At 42.1% G+C, this 22,886-nt stretch overlaps 1 protein-coding gene across 1 annotated transcript; it reads right to left on the reverse strand.

Moving 5' to 3' along the window:
• Nucleotides 1-7,342: 7,342 nt before the first annotated feature.
• Nucleotides 7,343-14,817, reverse strand: eef1e1 (eukaryotic translation elongation factor 1 epsilon 1). Its single transcript, XM_026180273.1, has 4 exons — nt 14,683-14,817; nt 13,312-13,509; nt 10,864-10,959; nt 7,343-9,194 (listed from the first exon to the last, which is right to left on the reverse strand). The coding sequence occupies exons 1-4, from the start codon at nt 14,764-14,766 to the stop codon at nt 9,051-9,053; spliced, it is 522 nt and encodes a 173-aa protein (XP_026036058.1). The 5' UTR covers nt 14,767-14,817; the 3' UTR covers nt 7,343-9,050.
• Between the last annotated feature and the right edge of the window lie 8,069 nt (nt 14,818-22,886).

The raw sequence follows: 22,886 nt of genomic DNA on the forward strand, positions 1-22,886 counted from the left end.
ATCATGTGCACGTATCTCTGAACTGTGTTGTTGTTCATGAGAGCGAGGCACGGAGAAGGCAGTCATCTGAGCAGACTGAGTGAGTCAGTGTTGGCTGGGGACGTGCTCTGCCAGATTGCAGCTTCATGCCCTTAGTCCAGTAGAAAACCAGTCAGCGGTGAAGCCACAAACTCACAAATGCACACGCAGGAGTTAGCCGGGCTGTGTGTCTCTGGTCTGTAATTATGCTAAATTAATTAAAGCACTGTTGGCTGTCTGATCTGTCATTCTGCTCATAATGACGTATATCACTATACTGTGTGCCCTAAAAAAGGTAATCATTCTGAGGTACGATTTGACTAACTCATCTACACAACACATCATGATGGGGGATATACGACAACTTTTCACTTATGTTACGTTTTGGTGTTGTCGGTGTGTTGCTTTTGGCGTGACTGTTATGTGTTTCCTGTTTTACTTTGAAAGTCTGTGTTATCTTAGTGTTTTCAGTTTACGTTTCCCTGTCTCGTCAGGTCTAATTTGCCCCAGCTGTGTTTCCCTCCTGTTGTCCATTCCCTGATTGCCCTTCTATGTATTTAAGCCTTGTGTTTCAGTGTGTCATGGTCGCGATCTTCCCCCCCGTTGTAAATAGTTTGACGTCTGGTGTTTGGTGATGTAAATAAATGTGGTATTTTGCTTTAAATCTCGTTTTGGGATTATTTTTATTTTCCTTATTTTTATTTTCCTGCGTTGCACCCCGGTTGCCTAGGCCGGGGTGTAACACTTAATTCTGTATTTTTTTCTTAATTTAGCCCTAATAGTTCCTCGTAGCATTGCGACAGATGCCACCTTGTGTGTATTTTGGAGCTGCGAGTGAGAAGAGGGTACAGTGCTAAGTTGCTAGCTAATGCTTGCTAAAAGAACTTTAGCTCTTCTGCACGCTAACACAAGACTAGCCAAGAACCCAGAATGATGTTAAAACTGAGTGAATGCTGACCCCAGCCCAGCAGCCAGACCCCGAACTTCAACAGGGAACAAAAAAGAGATGAGCAGTCACGCTGCAGCCTCCATTTCTATCCGTTTCTACTGTGGTGGTGAACACGTTGGAGTCTCTTTATGCTACTTTTCAACTTTGCTTTGTGTTGTCGGTATTTTTGTTCATACCTAAAAACTAAAAGGTAGGTTGTACGATTTGTGTTGGCATGTGAAACTGTAGTGTCAGGTTTAGACTGATAGGTTGTAATTATGAGACAGTAGGTTTCAGGTAATTTTGCAGAGTAAGGTGAATGTAGTCTAAGAAATTACTTTCTCTGTGTCAGCGAGGTTAAGCACTCACACAGAAAAAACACGCATTACACTGTATTGCAAGTGAGGGATTGTGCTACCTTGCTATCTTTTTTTCCCAGCTTTTACATGCTTTTACAAAAGCAATGCAGCAACTAAAACACAAGAACTTCACCCACACAAAACCTTTAAAACTTCTGCACAAAATCATACTACAATACAGTCCTCATGAAGAATGGACAGTGTTTTTTTCAAGGCCATAAAAGTCTTGGGTAAATGAACACTCATATCTTCATAGCTACTTATCCACTTCAGGTGTGGGACCTGCAGGGGTGGGGGTGGGGAGCTGTGGGCACATTATAAATTATATAAGGATTAACTCAAGTGCTCATTTTAAGGAAGTGTAGTGTTTCCTACTTCTACTTTGACTCAATTATCAGCCACAGAGGTTTTATCTCGTGTGTGCCAAACAGATATTGCTTAAGGCTGCTGGCATTTAACATTTTCAGTATACTTAATCATCTGCCCATCTGGATTTTTATTTTTCTATCAAGGCAAGTTCATGATGTCCCCATTTGTTCTGTTCTCATTTTGTTTGTTTTTTTCCAATGAAAATAAAAAAGGGAAACCTACTTTTCTTTGCTTTCCGCATTAATATAGAATTATAGTTAAATAACACGGGTGAATCTTGTTTATGAAAACGATGCAAAGAGCAGAGAAGAAGCGGAGGCGCAAAGCTGGGGAAGAAGTTTGGCAAATAATGGTGATTAGATTAATCTCTAAAATGGAAACAGAGGAGCTCACAGCGTGTTTAAGAGAAAATCTTTTTCTTCTCGAATTAATCCCTGCCCACGGGGAAACCGGTGATTCTCGATGGAGAGTTTACATTGAAATTACGGGAACTTTGGTGCAGTTTTAAATTGTCTGCAGATGGAACCGTCGGTGTTTGGACTAAAATCTTTTCTTATAATTGTGAAAGTATGTAGTAGTTTGCTTCTCGCAGTGTTCCTCCGTGTCAGCCGTAACCACCAGGCACCACAGCCGCGTCCTCGTTAAAAATAACTAGCTGGTTTTCACACAAGAACAATAAACTGAGGGGGTCATTAAGGTAGCCGCCCATATTCAAAGATAATGATATGGAACCTTGTTTATGCTCAATGAATTGTTTTTTGTGTTAATTATTAGGGAAATGAGATGCATTACAAAGAGAATGTACTCTGCATTAATTCTAGGTTTTAAATAAATTAGTCATTTCAAATTAAAACCAAGCGGCTGTAATAAAAAAAGACGGTGATGTATGCAGATGAGTTGAAGAAATATGCAAATGAGGAAACTGTTGCTGTTTCCCCCCCCATGGAGGTCAAATTACAGGAATTGGCTGAGGGCAGTGGTCTCTGTCCCGACTCTCCCCTCTCTGCCATCCCCTGTGCTCATTTCATTTGCCACCCTCTCTGTGCTGCACTGTCAATTTTCCCCCTCTTTTTTCGAAGCACACTCTGCTGTCACAGGGTTTCAGCTGCAATTACTTTTAGTATCACTTCTCAGTGAGAAGTCAACTTCCCTGGAGGCTTCCTATCAGAACTTATTACAGCAGGGAGGCTGGCTGAAGTTAAGTGGCATGACCTGTGGGTTGGCTGGATCAGGAGGAGGGGATAAATGTATGGCTAATTTGTGGAACATTTGAATAAAGGGAAGAGTAGTGCGACAAGGCCACACAATGGCAAAAGAGAAGTCCTTGCATCGACCGTAACCATGTGACCCTATAAGTGAGAGGGTAAATCTTTTTTATAATTTTTTATATGTTTCACAACATTAGCCAAATGGGTCGACTCTCCCCTTTGCTTTTTTTTAACCCCCAAGCAAGAACTATAACCCCAGGACCGGGTGCATGACCACACACACACGCACGCATGCATGCATGTACCTAGGATGGAAAAAATACAAAGACTCTGCAGCTGAGGCAGATCAGCGGAAAGGGTGAGGAACGATCGAGGCGGTTAATTCAAGAAGAGTCATCTGTGTGTGAGAGAAAGACTCAAGGTGCAGTCTTGTGCAATCTCCTTGCCCCGGGTCACGCACATGTAGTTTAGCACCTACGTGCCGAATCAACCACCCATTTCTCTGATTGATGAGCTGAGTGGTTGCATCTCGTAAAACTCTGGTCTAACTGCACACCTGGGATCCTTATGTAATCCAAGGTTAGGCTCTGACTTACCAGAAATAGAAAAAAGAGAGAGAACACAAAGAGTTTAACCTGGGATGAATATTATTTTGTGATAGACACACCTGGTGGTAAAATATCACCAATTCCTCAGATGGTAATAACATGAGATCAACATAGGCATGTGTCCATAGGACCAGCGGAAGAATAGAAGTCACCTGATCAAAGTATTTCTAATCTACGGCAATCATTTCCATCAGTTAAGGTAAGACTTTATGCATTGAGCTGAACAGCAAACCTGGCAACAAGCTGCCAGTTAATTTGCAGTATACATTCATTTAACTCCATTCTTTGAATGCAAAGTAAATAGGACATCAAAAGTTTACATTCAGTATATTCAGTATCCAGCTGAAATGGAAACGAAGTCACAAACACTCCAGCAACATATAAAGCAACCTCCAGAGAGAAAAAACACAATGCAGACGTGGCAAAAACTGCAGTTCTTGAAGGTGCTGCTTCAGACCGGCTCAACTTTACAGCATTCAAAATCATATTTGTAGCAGGCTGCAAATATGATTTTGGGCCCCATGGATAGTTTCTCCCTTCATAACTCTCAGCATATATTTTTTAATAACCCGTCCACGTGGATGCTGGAGTTAGGGGTGTGGCCACACTGACTGACAGGTGTCCCAACACAGGCAGAAGGTGTCCATTAGTGTCAGCTAGGCCTCATCCACTACTTTAAGTCATTATATGTTGTTGGTGCTTATTTAGCAAATATTATGGCTTGCTGTGTCATACAAATCATCCAAGATGTTAATGTTAATTTGCTTTTTAAAAAGTGACATTTTGTTGTTTTTATTATTACATAACTGATGTTAAGTATAAGCATATTTACATGTGTCTCTCTGTACTGCAGATGGTAAGTAGTGACTGGTGGGTTTTCTCGACAGCGGCATGTATGTGAATCCCCGGCGTGAGCACACACATCCCCACACCTCCAAAGGCAAAGACACATTTCTCTCCTTCATGTCTAAGTTCATTGAAGAGCATGCTGTGAAAAACACATGCCCCCCTTCCCGTGCCTTTGTGTCCTTCATACTTGCATCCTTGCTGCTGCACTCATGTAATTGCAGTAGACAATCAGATGCCATCTTTATAGGCGCATGGTACAACTGTCACAGCGTGTAAGAGCACGATGAAGCGTGGTCGATAAATCCTGTCAAAAGAGCTTACGATGCGCTAACGCTCCCCTCACCACCACGCAGTGTTGATTGTTCCAGTGAATCAGTCAGCGAGAGATGGCGGGGCCCTGTTCTTAGCAGATGTCGTGGCCAATCCCGTTCCCTCACTCTGATTTTGTTAATAAGAATTAATGAAGGGTGGCTGTTTGCTGTTGCGTAGGTGGACTGTGGTGTGTGTGTGTGTGTGGGGGGGGGGGCTGTCCATCTAATACGGTTCGTAAAGTTGAGCTGACAAAGGTGTTGGGGAGATGAGGCAGGAGGTGATACAGGTAAAACCTAAACGCTTGACTCTCTCCCCGCATCACAAAGTCAATACAGTGAATGATGTAATTCTGCAGCTTCTGGAGGCTGGAGAGGATGGACAGTCATCAGCTTGGTAACTCAAATGCAGTCAAGCTTATTTCAAAGTTTTCAATAGAAGAATACTGAAAATATTGGGGGGCAACAGATGTTGATGTCAAACAGTGGAGAGTCTTAGACCTTCTGAGATACCTGCACAAAACCATCTTGCAAGCTTTTAGTGAAATGTTAGTTGCATCCATGCCATGAGCTTATGATGTCAGATGCAGGGAACGCAACAGAGCCACAGCAAGGCCAAAAAGAGTTTGTGTTTCATTTCCTTGCACACTGTGACTTTTGTGGAGTCAGGACCACTGCAGAAATAATGATCTTAGATAAAAACAAACAAACTAATCGTGTTTCCTAGCAACCCAATCAAAATATTATATTTTTAAAATTTTTCTTTTTACTTTTTTAAAGCTCTTTTTATGCCTGACTTTAGAAAGAAAGAAGGTGGTAACAGGGCCATTCCCTATCACAGCTCATAAATCATCTCTATATTCTGATGAGGACCTTACATTATTGACCTTTGACTGGTCCCTCACAAGGAAGAAAATTGTATTTCACTATTATTAAGCTGCAGGAGAGGCGGGGGACAGTTGGTATAGTAGAAAGCTGTTGAGCTTGTCAATCTGGGGCCACAGTGGAGGGTCACCCCTGCAGAGAGTTGCTTCCCTCGCATTCAGAAGTCATCATGAAGGTCGTCCCTAATTGGTGCCTCTGTCCTGTGTACCTGCTGTGGCCCCCTCACTCTGCCTGCACTCAGGTTTGATCAGCGAGGAGCCTAACTGTGAGGCCTTACCACAACGGCGTTTTGAGATTTGGCTGACCGCTTGAGCAAAGAGCGAGGACGAGAGAGACAGTTTAAAAATGACTGACTCGTCAGCATCGTGCTTCAAAAAATATCTTGGGATAGATTAAGAAACCCCCCCCCAGGAAACTAAAAACCATCCCATGCCGATTTTAAACGATAGATAGTCACCTTATTGTCACAGATCTCAGGGGTGTCAAACATAAGGCCAGGGGGCCAGAATTGGCACTGCCAGATTTCAATCTGGCCAACTGGACATTTTTGGAAAATATGGAGGACATAAATTTAGGAATTTTAACTGTAACTTTATAAAATTTTAAAACTTGTCCTGCTGATAACGACTTCCCCCCATGGCCATTCATACTAAACCAAAGTAGGAGATAAACAGATTAATGACATAAATGTTTCATGTTTTTCACAATCTAAAAGAGAAATCGTTATTTTTTATACTCTGTCCACAGTAACATAAATAACTAAAATAAGATGAATTATACATTGTTTGTGAATTATAAAAAACTTTTGGCTCTATAATTACAGGACAGTCTTGACAATAGGATAGACTTTTTTCTGTAAATTTAGTTTTTTTTAATTTTTGACAATGCTCTGTATCATGTAGAAAAACTGAGACGTACTATTGTTGGTGTCGAGAAATCTCAGGGATTAAACGTACAGTTCAACTACTTGAGAACGATAGGTAGGAAAGTCTCACTGCTCTGACCCACTTAAGATCAAACTGGGTTGTATGTGAATCACCTGGATATCAACCTCACAGCATTAACACACAAGATGAAAACACGTTTTATTTCATTACGTTATTTTAATTTTCAGCTGTGATGTTTGATCATCTCTTTCGTGTGCAGAAACATTTGCTTGTCACTTTTATTGGTTTATTTTCTGCCTTTTTTTTGGGTCAATTTGATTCATATATTACTATGTAAACAAAGCTGTTTATGCACCTTATTAACTGCAGTGGGTTTTTTGCCAGCTGTCAGTTTCTGTTTCAAACTAACCTGCTTCTCGCACCTGTAAGCTCCACAGGGGCGTTCACTCATCACTCCCTGAATTCTGCATTTAAATAAACAACAATTTCAAATGCGAACTCTGTGACTGAAAGGTTTTTATTTTTATAATAAAAGTATTTTACTGTTGCCACGTTTGTAACTATGGAAACATCACACACATAATTTTAGATTTGCCCAGCTGCAAGTTAAGAGGGCATAACTTTTTTTTTAACACCTCAGAAGTTAGCAGGCCTGTCAGATGCTACGCGTTCAAAACTGCATTCCGATCTAATGTTAACATAACCGGGAGGACAAGGGCTTCTTTAATGGTAGAGAACACCATAAAAATGCTCCAGCTAGTCACAAGGCTCACTCAGATGACTGCAAGCTGTTTATATCCTTCACATCTACTTTTATAACACTTGCCACAAACACACAGCGTGCAGTCTTACAGAACCCTGCTGAACAATAGCTCTGTATTCTGGCTGTGCAAAACAAATTCATGAAGAATATGCACACTCTGTAAGAAATCAGGGGTCATGAGCTGCGGATCCCTTTGATTTATTGGCACAGGATGAGCATCATGATTACACCGGATAACAAACCGCTGAGGTTTAAGCAATGAACAATATGCAAGACATGCTGGCGGGAAGGGGATTTAAAACAACAAAAAAACATGGCTGAAATGTCAACATCTAAAAACAGAACGATAAAGCTATGAAGAGTATTACATAAAGTTGTCAGTCCCACCATGTAAGAGCTGTAAGGTTTAAGTAAAGGATGATTTTATGGCGTTACTGCTCTAACCCTACCTCATTCTGCTTTTATCGTAGCTTCATGATGCTAAAACACAGGTTAGACCAACACTGCCATGATTTGGCCTGTAAATGGTGCTAATAGCAAACAGCCAGTCAGCAGCAGTGAGGCTTTCGGAGGCACTGATTATTGTTCACATGTCACAAAAAGATCCCTCTGCCTCTGGGTGCTCTTCTTCTCTGCGTGGCACTCTCTCCTTTCCTCCCTCGCTCACTCTCTGCCTCCCTTCGTCCTTCTCTCTTCAGTAGCCCCATGGGAGCGTGAGGGTTGAAATGACACACAGTGGCTGACTGTCGCCCAGGGGCCTGGGTTCTGGCCTTGGCTGGCTGGATCTGTGTGGCAGCTGGTGAGCCCGCTGCCCTCTCTCTGGCCTGCAGCATCAACAGTGGTGGTAGTGGGACTGATTGGAGCCTCACTCTGATCTCTGACTCTGGGGCTGACGCTCAACTGCTCACTGCTGCCCACACAGCTGGTGGTGAGGAAGTGGAACACGGAGCGGGGATGTAATCAGGAAAAGAACAAAAACACGCACACAAGCACACACACAGAAACTAAACCGTCCACTAAATGCACACGGAAAAACGAAATCCTAACATAATAGCATCAGATACAAGGAGACGATGGCAATACCCACAAGTCTGTGGGGTCACGATATGGAACCTGGAACATCCTAGAAATGGGACCGACTGTGAGGCTGCACGGAGGAAGCAGCGTTTCCCCAAGGACATAACGTGCTTCCAGTTAAGTAACATCTTAAACCTTCTTTGAAACTGTAATACTTATCACATGTTTGAGTTCAAGGCTCAGATTAAACAAATAATCATTCATAAATAGAAACACCTTTCAGCCAAGCTAGCAGCATTTTACTGCAACCCACAAAGCCACACAAGACTTTCCAAAGTCAAAAACAAAACAAACGGCCTCAAATCGTCGCTCCCATCATCACTGAGTAAGCATTGAGGTGCCAGACTTCTCATAGTGTTAGCATTACTGAGTCACCAAAGGGTTACAGTGACAGACACCCTTCTTTCCTTCACTTCCTTCCTTCCTAACGCTTCATTAAAACAAAAAGCCTACTCTATCAGGCAATATATTTATTAAAAACAGTGACCTTGTGTGAAAGAATGATTGAACTGAATTACATTTGTAGTAGCAGTTATTCCCTTTATAGTACCTAACATAGAAAAACTTTGTGTTCTTCGCCTATCCTACATAACCAAAGATAAGAGTACAGGTTTGCGACTAAAACAAAAACATCTAGGCGAGAATAAGAATCTGAAACGCAGAATATCAGTGTTACAGTATGGAAGTTATGATCGTGATGTGACGCAGTCTTGGTAAGCACACGAGTTGTCCAGATCTGCGGCAGGATAGTGATGAGTGAGACTGGATAGGCGGAGGGTGGTGGTCAGGTCTCAGTGGTGTCTGCTGGTGTAAATTCTGTTCCTGAGCACAGCTACTGGAGGGAGGTGGTGCCGGACACCAGGGTAGCGCTGGATGTGGTCGAACCAGCGGGTAACATTCACATACTGCTCCCTGTCCTGGATGGCCAAGTCAACCTGGGAAAGAGAAGATCATTGGAGGTGACGCGTTTAACCGCATCGTGAAGGCGAGTTAAACTGACAGAAAATCTATTTAACAAAGTCAAAGATGGTTTAACATTCATGAGTTTCCTCCAAAAACAATCAAATATGAACCATTACAAGTATAAAGCAGTGCGTTTCCCTCTTCCCTCAGTTTTATCCTGTTATCAAAAACATGTTAATGCTGCCTATCTGGGTCTCAAATACACTCGCAAAATAGATTCTTAAACACGAGTTTGACTTCCTGGTTAAATAAGGATGAATACAATCAGTAGAATTTACTCTCATTTTGGTGAAAACCTGGATACTTTCTTCTACACTATTTAGAAATCCCATTAAATGAAGAAGGAAAAAAGGAATCCAGTTTTAGTGAAACTCTTATGAGGAAAACAAAACGCTAAAGAGAGGCTACATGTAAGCAATGCTTACATTCATGAGATCACATGCGAGAAGTGTTGATGCACTGGTTTAGGTTGGTTTGAATGTTCTTATCTAAAAATAATTACACTTGAAGAACAGCTTCATGACGGCTGCCTTTTTTATGCACTTTGGATGATGTGCTCTGATTAATATGGCACTCATATGTGATATAAAACATGTATTTGTCTCTGCTGTCACAACTGAGCAGATATCAAAGCCTGAAACAAACCAGTTACAAAGTTCAGCAGATTTCACATGATGATAATCACATGGTAACCAATTTTACACTGGTTTTCTTTTAGTTGCAGCATAATGCAGGTGGACAACTGGGAATATTTGAAGCACTAAAATGGCCTTGGAAAACATTATTAAGCGTGTTTTTTTTTAAATCACATAATTAAGCGGAATATGGAAATTCCTCAAAACGGACAACGATCCGGCCTACAACCATTCCAGCATCAGTCAGGTTTAATGTTTGTGTAAAGTAGTTTCCCATGAATTGAACATCAGCGCAGGCTGTGGTTAAGGGTCGCACTAGCTGACCTTCTGTCCCCGAGGTTAAAAACCACACTGACTGCAAACCAAAGTGACGCCCCTCTGCCTGGTGGCGTGGAGTGGGAGGAGGTGGGGGCCTTCCATCTTTGCCACAAAAACTGACATCTCTGAACATGTGATCTCCCCCCGCCTCCGTCTCATTCTGCCTTTCCCATTTCTGAACTCGCTTGTTTTTTTATCCTGTAAGGCGTAGCAAACTTACTTGTCCCTGGTCTGAGGGTAAAGACATCACTTTATGCCACATCGCTTTATCTGACTGAGGAGAAGTGAGAATCTGTTTATAATCTGTGTGTTTATTGCCAGCTTGTCCTCGGTGCCCTGTGGCCATGTGACTGGTCTAATTGTACGTTATGCAAGATGACAAATTCCTTATTAAAGTTGAGGTTTGACCGAAGTGATTGTTGATAAGGAGAGAAAAGCGTGAAAGATGGGGTGGATAGATGAATCCTTGGTAAATGATTGTAAGAATGTAATTAGACAAATAACTTTGAAAAACCTAAAGACAAGTTTCTAAAATGTTTGGTTGTTACAAAGTGTTTCCTAGAAGCACATTATAAAGATTCAAAGTTAATGTGAACACCCCAGAATACATTAAGTTGATAAATGTGTAGAAACATTGAGGCTTACGAGTGAAGTCGGCACATAAGGGAGCTTCAAACAGGTAACTTACTATGACTGGATGGATTCCATAGTACATAAAAACATCAGCTAAGGTGAACTGGTTTCCGGCCAGATAGACCTTGTCTTGCAGGTAGAGATTGAGGTCCTGAAAGAGGAAATTTCAAGAGCATAAGACACGCTATGCAAATCAGGTCATTTCTTATGATAATTTATGCATTATGGTAAGTATTTCAATGCAAACACAAATGTCTTAATGTGACAGATGGACACATTATATGAATCACTAATGAAGCATCCCTAAAAAAAGAGATGCTGGGACTACGAAATGTTACTGTCTTGATGGACGGTATAGACTTAAAGGGGGCACATCAGCAGGTTCATTAACCTATATATCTGTGGGTGCGTGAGGTACACGAGTCTGGTTCATGGCTTGCGTGCGTGTCTGTGTGCTGCTATGTGGATAGGAATAATATGTAACCTGAGGGGGAATGTCATCTCTCCCCATGACTGGCGACTTAGCACAGATGCTGTACAAAACGGGCTATTTGTTTACTTCTCAACCAAATGACTACAACTCTCGCTTGCAAATCTAATGAAGCCGTCTTAAACTTGGGCGGCACGTCGTGCACTCCTCAGTCTGTGTCTGTGCAAGCAAAGTCGTGCATGGAAGTGCTGGTCCCTGGGGAAGGGACCATCTTTAGCACTTGTACATTGTGCGAAGGCGAGGGAAAACTCCAAACACACACAGAGCATCTTGGGGGCAAATGGAGTTATTGTGCGGGAAGTGTGGGTGATGCCAAACAAGGCATGAAGACTGCAGACTTCCTCCCCTTCCACAGTCAGATCCTTGCTTTTCTGTAGCCTACAGCCATCAGGCTGAAGCCTAGTCGAGCATCAGAGGAGAGGCAGCTCTCCTGCTGCCCTGCACCCAGCACATGGAGCTCAAACCTGGGTTCTTTGCTACCTGCTAACTGTGCATCAGTGCTGTTGTTGCATTCAGATAAAAATCCTACAGAACAGTCAACTCGAGCTGATGAATAACTAAGAAAAGGAGATACAGGTGCACTAATGAATCACACCTTTTCTTTATTATTTCTGTACAAACTTGATGCTCCAGATGCTATTTTTATTGTTGCTGCCATTCTTGGACTCAGACACAGTGATCTCTCGAGTTTATACCACTTTCATTTGGCCTTCAGGCAACCATAGCCGTCAGTACTCTGCTCAGTACTCCATCCATCCATTTTCTTATCTGCCTATTCAGCCTTGGATATAGAGGGAGGTTGAAGCCTGTCCTGGCTGACACTGTGTGAGAGGCTTTTTACTTTCAATTGTAACACCTGAAAACATTAAACAGGAGTCAAAAAAACAGAATAAGTGAAAATTATTTCTGTTTACACAGAGTTTACAGTTTTGTCAAAAACTGAATGATCGTGCTCTCCACTCACTGAAGACAAAGTACTTAGCAGATGCAATCATTTGTATACTACAGCATTTGCATGCTGAAACAAAAGATAATAGTCAAATTGAGTGGCAGCAGGAAGTCTTCAATACTGGCCTGATTTGTTTAAAGTGGAGTGACAGACTTTCACCAACACTCAGCTTGTCTCTGGGTTCAGGGCCAACCCAAACTGGCTTGTTTATCAACATATTACATGAGTGACAAGATGTTTACTTCGGAAACAAGTCTCAGCTTGCGAAGCAAAAATGTCTTATTTGCATCCTGGGGTGAGAAAGTTTAAAAACTCCTCCAGATGACACTTTTATCTGAGCATAATTTAATGGGAGATGACTGGTGTGCTTAAAAGGAGAGCGTTAAGGACGCGGCTCAAGCAGCAGGACAGGACAGGGGGCCACCGGGCACCAGTGCTGAGCTGCTCAGGGCGACTTCCGTCTGTAAGTGGCACCATTAAAATATTTAAGAGGCCTGTCCAGATAACATGCTGCCGCACAGCATGACTTCTCAGCCATGCCACAACAGCGTGTCACGCTGAGAAGTGCGCACATACACACACACACACACACACACACACACACACACACACACACACACACAAATGCACAGACACTTCACGCTGACAGGACGGTGCCAAGAGGCGCGCGGCATCCAGCCGACCAGCGGCTGACGATCCGTTTCACGCTGACTGGCGTCAGGCACATTAGAGTATTTTGCTCTGTCGCGTGGGGCCATGTCACTGAAGGGCCATACATCAGCCCGTATTCCTGTCGCTCGCGACTTAATAAGGCAAAGAGACACACACATTGACCCAACTGGTGGTCACAGGAGGTCAATGTGGAAGAAACTGTCAAAGAAACTCTCAAAGAAAGAGAACAATTTTAACACTGATTTTAGCACAAAGAAAAAAATAAGACTTCTAAGCATGCTTGGAAACATCAGGATTAAAATCTGGGATCATTTTAAGTACGTATGCATTTAACTCTAGAAATGCTGTTTCAATGAAAAGGAAAGGATTTCCTTGAAAATCAGCTCTTTTACCTTTAGGACGGTCTTGATGTCTTCCTTTGTGCAACTGTCGAGTTTGGTCACTCTGTACTCGAGCCACTGCTGCACCACCGCTCTGCTCTCTGCGGTGTCACCCAGCAGCTCTGGGCGCTTGGCCTCTTTCGCCAGGTGACAGGCGATGGTCACCAACCCCACCAGCGGAGGACCATTATTATTCTGTAGCACAGGTACCTGGAGGGCGAGGAGTGACAGTGAGGGGTAGTTACAAACAATCATTTGAATGCATCAGAAGCCAGCACTGTCTTTCTAAATAACACGCTTCATTTCCAGTGATTGCAAAACGTCCCTAATAAATGCATTTATTTTATTAGACTGTCTGGATCTCATATGCACGCCGATTATCAATGTGTAATTTGGAAAATACTGATTAGTGAAATTACGATGGACGGTTAGGTTGATATCCAGAAGAAAGAATTTAATATGGGTGGGAAAAAATACTTTCACAACTTTTCCTTATTAACCTTTCACTACAGCATCCGTTAAAAAAATCTGGAGCAGATTGCTACCCCCACTTCTACAAAAACATTATTTACTGTTGTTTTATTTACTGACATATAGATAGATAAATTCAAATATCCAGTAGCTGCATTTAAAAACAAACATACGTCCGGTCATAAATATAAATAAAAGGATAAAGTAATTAATGTTAAAAAAAAAAGACTGTTTAAAAATACAACAAAAACGGTTTAAGGTTTTTAGGAGGACGCAAAATGTGTATGAATGAGTGATGATGATTCGATGATAAGGGCTTCATGTTGAAACTCTAATTTGTTCATACTTTATAAGACATTATTATCAATAGCTATAATTTTTCGCAATTTTCCGTTTCGCAAATATGTTTATTTTCCCCTGAATGAAAATAAATTGCATAAAATAAATAACAAGAATTTACTATTATTAGTACTACAAATTAAATTTATATTATTCTAAACATAGTTCTATATACACTACTAGAGTTCACTTGCTCTGTCCATCCCATGGTACTGACAGCTAACTCCTCCCCTCGCTTAGTTTCAATGGACGGCTATAGACAAAGCATGGGGCTACGTCTATTATAGCTTTATGCTATCCACTATCCTGACTTTTCCCAACAAGACCGCTGGCAAACACATCTCTCTGCGTGGAAATGCTGGGGTAATGGAGAAACTTAGCTGACAACAGACGAACAGCCCGATATAGACACACTATAAGCACAGCTTTATTTCCAACACACATGCATGGCGTGTTAGCACTCCCCTGCTATAGCTAGGTGTCCCGGTTACAACAGCTCGGAGGGCGCCTTTCAATTAAAATGGCAATTGTATCACCTACAGTAAATGACACAATAATGAACCGTTATATCACCTTTTTATCCCCCTGCGTACTGTACTTATTCGCCTTTTTTTGTCCAAGGTATTTCTCCAGCGAAGATAGCTCCCGCAACGCCATGTTTGTGACTGTCGGACGGGCAGGGTAATGTGCGAATGATGTGATTGGCTTAAAGTCGCAATTCCCGCCCACTCACGCTTGACTGACTGAAGATTTAACCAAAGAAAACTTGGCATACGAATCCTTTCATTGTATTGCATCAGAGCTTCGCCCAACTTAACCGATGAAACCAGTCTGTGAAAAAATAAAATAAATTAAAATACAGATACCTTTATGTTTTATTTAGTAAGGGCTATTATATAAAATTGCTATAAAATTACTTTGTAAGGAACTATGATGATAACAACAACAACAACAACAACAACAACAATAATAATAATAATAATAATAATAATAATAATAATAATAATAATAATCTCCAAATAGATTACATAATTTTTTATTTCAGGAAACAATGAAACTCATTCCTACATATACATTAATTTGATCATAGATTTATTGCAGATGTTTTTTAGATCAACCTGTGGATGCAGGTTACAATGCAAGGTGTCGCATGAAATTCACTGGGTTCAGGTATTTTGTTTTTATGACTTTCACACGTTTACACCCAAATAAATGTTGCTGCCATGGGTGGAGGAGAGTGCATCTACCAGACTGCAAAAATTGCTAAAAATCAGCTCAGTGAACCTGGCACTGGCCTGGCCTGGCCTGGCCTCTGAGCTCCCCAGATTCTAGACCAATCAAGCGTTCATGGGATGGGATGAAACAAGCCTGATTTGTAGAGACCCCACCCTGCAACCCACAGGATCTAAAGGAATGCCAGCGTTTTACTGCCAAGCACAGTAGTACACACCCAGAGGTCTTGTGTCTTAGCCCCAGCAGACCAGAGCTATTATGGCATCACAAGGCAACCCACAGTATTGTGCAAAATTCTTGAATCATCCTTCATTTTTTTTTAATATATCGATGGGCGCATGTCCAATATTGGGTGTAACATAGTAGTGCACTACTGTAATAACATTACATAGTTCAATAACAAAGTAATGTAACTTGCTACTGTACTAAATTTAGTAATTTGATTACAGTTACAGTTATGCTGTTACTTTCCTTACAAAGGGTTCTTCAGTTATCTCTGTGCAGTGCAGTTAGAAAGAAACATTTTTCTTCCTTTATTTAAGTAACATACTGCATTACTTTTAAGAAAAGTAATGAGTGACGTGTAATACATTACTTACCCCAACATGACACGGCCTCCACCATGTTTTACAGATGGCTGCAGAAACTCACTGCTGTCCCTCTGTCCTGGCCTCCTCCAGGAGGCTGATGAGGTTTCAGTGAACAGTAGACGTATCAGCTCATGGTCCAGATGCTCAGACCCTATGTCTGGATTTTTCCCTGTTTCTTAAGGACATGACTGTCAGATACTGTTTATCTGCTGTAGAGAGTTTTAAGGCCTGACCGTTTTTCTTTTATCCAGTTGCCCCAAACTATTTAAGGACACAGTGCACACCATGCTGAGAAAGACGTTTTCAGCTAACAGCTCTTTCACCTTTTTTTTTATCATCTTATAAGATAAGATAAGATAAAACTTTATTAATCCCTCGGGTGGGTTCCTCTGGGAAATTCGGTTATTGCTGATAAAGTAGTTTTATGTCTGTCAAACTGTGTTATCTTTGGTAGTTTTCATAGATTCAACTAAAGAAACTGAAACAAACAATGTGTTTTTGTGACAGGCTGCTGCCAATGAAGATACAATGTAAAATTGGTTCTTTGATAGGCTGTCTGTTATGTGTAGACACAACACTGGTTCATCTTTAGGGTTAGGTGTGTTTTTTTATGTTTGAATGACTCATAAGTCTGTGCTAGGTGAAAAATGTTTTGGTGTATCTGAATATTTGGATAACTGATATTGAGTCTAAGACTTATTGCTTTCTGAGCCAGTCTATTGATAATACAGATTAAAAACAGCTAATCCAAACTATTAGTCCGATGATCAATAACCACTCAGACTACAAACAGAGTACATGCTGAAGCCAGAAAGCTGGTGCCTTACTATTAGATTTTGAATATTTATAAGCGCATTTCTTTGTAAAGAGATGAGTGCGTGGCTGTTCAGTGTAGTTTGAGTTCAATAAAAGCACAGTATTTGTGTATCCCAGCATTCCCCTGGTGTACTCTCCCAGCTCCCATCAATGTAGGTTGGACTAATCAAAAATGATCCTTCTGTCCATTCTTAGTTGCGTGCATCTTATCACTAAAGCTTTTCTTGTGATGCTATGTGGTCAAATAGAATCAGAATGACAGAGGAAGGTCTGGAGTTCCAGTCTGAAGTCCTGCAGCAAAGTTTTCCTGTCCTGTCCGTCTGCCTCTGCAGTGTGTCCTGGATGTGACATCGTGTGTGGCGTGTCTTTTTGGATATATACTGCGCGCATATGATTTACCCATAATGAAATGTCATATGTCAGTCAAAACTAGGCTTACTAACTATGTACTGTGCAGGTTTATGTGTGTGTGTGTGTGTGTGTGTGTGTGTGTGTGTGTCTGAGTACATACTCGTGTGTTTAGTGAGAGTGACAGCCGTGCTGAGGTGCCACACTGCAAACTTTTCTTTTCGAGCACATCCTCGCTGCAACAACTCACCTCCATGACAAGACGTAAGGTTGCATCAGCAACTAGCAATACAAATCAAAATCATCTTTTTTTGTTCCTCTGGATTTGATCCACTTTAATGATAATGCAGTAAAGGCTGCCACTTTGAACTGTCCCAGCCAGTGCTGTCCGCTTTTGTCTGGGACTACATTTAGTGGCAGTGACTCAGTATCCGTTTGCTTTACTTCCTATTCATTGAATGCAGTAATTAAAAGATACGCAGGCAAGAAAAAATATAAAAATCATCAATAAATGACACGTCAAAGTGGGGATACAGTCGACCAGTGGTTTTCTGTGCAATAATAAAAGAGAGCCACAGGGAGGACAGGGCGAAAGAATCAACTTCTTAATCAAAGGAGACAGTGAACGCAGCGCCCAAATTCATGGAGCTAAACTTTCTTTTAAGCACATAAAGGAATCAAATTCATAGAGAGATCAGGAGTGGATGTCAAGCTCGTATTGAGAGAAGTTCACACTGTAGTCTAACATACCAATTTCAGTATTTTAATATCAACAGCCTTTTTGATTCTCATGCAGCAGCAGCCGTGCTTCATGTGAACTACTTTCACTGATGTTTATTGCCTCGCACATCCAGCGCATCCACAATGTTCCTTTTCGCTGCGTACGCTTAATATAGAAGAACAGATGATATTTTTAAACCCAATTTGCTGAGAAAAAGCTGTCCCAGAAAACAAATTAATTATAAGAATGAGTACGCAGACTATCACAAATGATTAGATGCCGTGAAACGAGGTAAGCCTAATTCTCTAACCTTTCAGTTTTGTTTTGGGTTTTTTTGTGGGTTTTTTTTTTTCCTGTTTGTTTATAGGCTCCAGCACATCATGCGCTTTCACCCTAGTAGGGCTTCCATAAATGCATGCCTGCAGCATTAAAGTGCATCTCCTTTAACTAAATGCCTCGAAGCTGCCACATTCTGTCTGTACTCAGGCGGGCTGAGGACAGCGATCCCTAGTGCCTAGGACTAACTGTAGCCTGTGGGAGTTTCCTCCTGCCGATTGTGATACACAATCTGGGGTCACATTAGTAAGGAAACCCAAGGGGGGGGGGGGGGGGGGGGGTGTCAGAGATAGTGCTGTGGGGCTTCTTGAGCCTGGCATAGCCATAAACGCAGCCTCAGTCCTAGTACATGTAACCCGCCCCCCATCTGCGTAGTCTTTACTTTACAATATGCTGTTATGCTGATTTGTCTAGCTGGATGCGGGGCCTACAGGCCCCTGCCTGTCTCCTCTGTTACCTTTCATGACCTGTGAAAGCTCTTTGACTGTATTTTAACCACACAGATGCTTGCGGAAGAAGAAGAAGAAGGTGGGGGGTGTGGGGCGGGGAATTGGTTGTGAATAGTGGACGTGAATGCTGTCAGCACAGATTGGTGAAATTGCATATTGGTGCTAGGTCGGATCCCCACCGTAGAGTGAACATGGGGACAGGCGCCAGGCGGCTGGGTGACAGTTTGGGAGAAGGTTGAGGAGCTGTGAGATGAAGACAGACAGATGCATGGGAGTCAGCATGCTGCCTGTATCCTCGGCTCCTGTCAGGTTTTATTTATGATTTTTTTTTTCTTGTCCAAAGGGAAAAAATAAAAGTGGCAGAATTTTGTGAAAAATAGTTAGAATTGTTTTGTTTTCTTTAAAATCAAGATCCTCTCTTCCAAAAAGGAAAATGATGGTATATATATTTTTTCATCATTATTATTATTTATAGTAAAGCTAATATAATTGAATACCTAAAAAGTTTTTGTAAATGTTCTTTAAATTTCTTGTTTTCTCCAATTAGAAGAAGAAACCTCAAAGAATCTGTGTGTTTTTAATACCACATATGTGTTCAGATCAGGCGGGTAATAAAAATAACTGAATAAACCGATTAAAAGGGGTTTGAAAATATTCGGCTTTAAAATCTAAATATCGTCTCAAAGACATACATTCTTTTATTCACTTCCAAGCCAGACCCACTATACAGTAAGTCGCTGTCAGTCGGTGTATGACTTGCGGTATTCTGCACAGTGTGCTGCTTGGCTCAGGAGCTGCTGGCTCTGGTAGTGAAGGAGAGTCAGAGGATGCCAGAAATGTCGCACCTCCAGGCGCGGCCTTTGGTCCTTCATGACGACAACGGTGATGGGATTATAGGAACCACCCTGCTGCTCCACGCAGAGCGGGCACCCAAAGGCTACAAACAACAAGCTGGTCCCACACTCCATCACACACAGACACACGCGCACATGCAAATGAGTGCATGTTCGAATATGTTTACAAGGGTGGAGGGGAAGGGCTGGATGAACCAGTGACAGGGGTAGAGTGATGACATTTTTGTGGCATTTCGTGTCTTTCTCTTAACATTTGTGACACGAGATTAGCATTGGAAGGCTGCGCGGTGTGTCTCTCTGGGTGTGTGTGTGTGTGTGTGTGGATGGAGGGCGTTTGAGACCAGATCAGAAAAGGGCCCTGCAGACAAACAAACGAGTAATAAAGGCACTTTCTCCATTTCCTCCTCCTCTGTGTACATGCCAACCCACAAAGCTGTGGGACATGCTGGGAGTCACAGTACCAGCTCACAGTAACAACAAACCCCGTCCCTGCCTTCCATCCAGCAGCAGTCACTTAGGAGTATTAATTACCGCTCTGAATTTCCTCCTTCATAGCCGACCGTGTCCCCCTCAGACAAACAACCTCGGTGGGAGGATCTTGATTATTATAGCTTCTGAAAAGTCAGATAGTCTTTTTATTGAAGTTGCCCACTGGCCATGCAGGTTTCTCTCCATCTCTCTCTCTAGCTTTCTCTGTCTCCTCTGTCTCATGATTACTTTAAGTGTCTCTCATCCATGATTCAGACCAAATCTTGGAGGAAAAACTGGTGCCCTTGTCGTGGCCAGGAGGTTGATGAGGGAGACTCCCATGTTGTTGGAGGTTTTAAAGTCATGCAGCTCACGTGAGGTTAAAGCTGCAGGCGCACACATGCTGAAGTTTGGCTGCTGTTCTGTCCTTCACCAGCAGGGAGCACTGTGGGTCTTTGAAAAATCCCAAAGTCCACGTCTGCTCACAGTCCAGTTTCATCTGAACTGCCTGTAAACATGAACTTTTTTTTCTTTATTTTTTATCAGGAATGGAAAAAGTAACTATAAAAGGGAGATATGATGCTAGGTAACTGATAAGACTGAAGAAATCACTGAAACTTTAAGGAAGTTTATTGAAACCACACTAAAAACAATGGACCACATGCCTGCCATATTGTACTTATTATAATTGTGCTTAAAACAACTTTATTGTTGCATTTTAAAATGTAAAGAAAGCGTGCCTTTTCAACCACAATTCGTCACGATCTTCCGGAGTACCAGAGGAGGAACGAGCTCTGTGGTTTTTGTAAAAAAAATAAAATAAAATGCTTGACTCGGGCACATTAATGACTCTTCCCTTTGCCATTTTCAGAAAGGTTAAAAGGAAACTCCGTCTTTTTCATTGGAAAGTTTGAAATGTTTAAGAATCGCAGGCGTGCGAGAACGCATTTGGGAAACCGGCTCCTAATCCTCCCCGCTCATCCGTCTTCATGTCTTTAACCCATTAGTTTGATTCACTGCCTCTGGAGCGGGAAAGTGAAAGCTCAGGCCGGCACTTGTCTCTCCTATGACTGTGTCCACTATATCCCTTTCGTGTGGCACTTTATGGCCTGCTGGAGAGGGGTGGAAGGGACATGTATGTGTGTGTGTGTGGCTGAAAAAGAAGAGTAGAAGAGGGGGGTCGGGTGGGGGAGATAGATATAGGGAGATTCAGAGGGTTATTTGTCCCTCTTCCCCTCTCTGAGAGCTAGGAATCATGGGCTGCATGACAGGTCGCCTGCACCCGTTGGGGGTGATCTATATGAGGCCCTCTTTATTGGCAATTTCAACCCAGGGACAGATGAGACTCCAGCCAGCCAGCTGGACAGGCAGACTATGATGAAAGCAACCAGGACTCACCTGTGACTCTCGCACTGAAGGCTAGAGAAATAATGCATCAGAGGTTATATGTGGAGCTATGTGCAATGTGTGTGTGCTCTGTAGATGTATGAGCCCTGAATGTGTGTGGTAGAAATAATGTATGGCTGCTGTCATGCCCAGAGGTCTCTGTTTAGTATGGAGGGAATCACTGAGCTGTGTTGCAGGCAGATTTCGATTGAGATGCTTTGGATACTTTACATATTGTTGAAATGTAGGGTAAATAATTCAACTCAGAGCAACAGTCAGGAACCTGTCCGTGACTTATTGCTTTTGGCCTGTGTGGAGTAACACTGCTGTGAACATGCGTATTTCATAACAAAGCGAATACCGCGCCGCATGTGCACAATATAAAACTCGGTCTGAGCCATATGAGCTGCGTATTGTTCCAAGCGAGCGCAGAGGAATGTTAAAAAGTGTCCTGCATGTTGGGATGATTGCAATAAAACATTAAAGCCACCATAAGTGCTAAAACATTACTTTCTGATTCTGACTGAACTGAAACACGACTCCATTCTCCCGCAGACTCTTCTTAACATTCTGCACCGAGTAACACCGATATCACATTCAGCCCCCTTTTTTCTCCCAAGTCTGCGAAACACATTTTCCCATTTTTCAAAGTCCTGAATCGCACCAGGCGAATCACTGGGAACTAGCATGACAACATTCAAGCTCTGAGCAGACAATATATCCCGAGGCCATTCCTCCATCCAACGCACTGCTGAATGAAAGACAGAAGCTTGCAAAGTGACGAACACCATGAAATAGCCCTGTAATGAACAATTGCTCTCATATGGGGGAGGCCTGTTCAAGTCAGGAACAGCCATTAGACCCGTCTCCCTCTGTTCACTCCTAATCGATTAGTACAGTCTGCAAAACATTGATCAGCAGTTCGCTTTCAAGTGTCGAGACGGTGGAAAGGTTTGGAAAATGCAGATTTTAAGGGCGCCGAACAGGTTTAGAGAGAAGAAAGCTAAAATCTTCATTTGTGGCTTTGAATTCAGCAAAGAAGGGGAGATGCATTTGGAGTCGCTATGGTGAGGATACTTCCTTCATTTCTTTTATCACTCACCATGTGTTTATACATGCATTTAATCATTAGTTAATATTAATATCTGGTTGTCTTTTGCCCTCATCAGCAGTAGGATGCCCCTCCCTGAGCCTGGTTCTGCTGAAGGTTTCTTCCTGTTAAAAGGGAGTTTTTCCTTCCCACTTTCGCCAAGTGCTTGTCTCATTGTTAGGGTTTTCTCTGTATTACTGTAGGGTCTTTACTTTATAATATAAAATGCTGTGAGGTCACTGTTGTTGTGACTTGGCGCTATGTAAATAAAACTGAATTGAATTTTAGTCTAAGTTGTAACATCTGTGTCCAAGGGGATAGCACGGTAGCATTTAAGACTGAAGATAGCAAGCACATGATTATCAGTTTATAACTGACTCTGATTTACTTGTGCATGTATAGTGGGAACAGTGCGTGTTTCAGAAATCATACTGTGTGCACAAAATGAATGAGGCCCATTGAATGCATGCGTAACATCGCAAAATA

Source organism: Astatotilapia calliptera, chromosome 9, assembly GCF_900246225.1.
Source record: "Astatotilapia calliptera chromosome 9, fAstCal1.2, whole genome shotgun sequence".
In the NCBI taxonomy this organism is placed as follows: Eukaryota; Metazoa; Chordata; class Actinopteri; order Cichliformes; family Cichlidae; genus Astatotilapia; species Astatotilapia calliptera.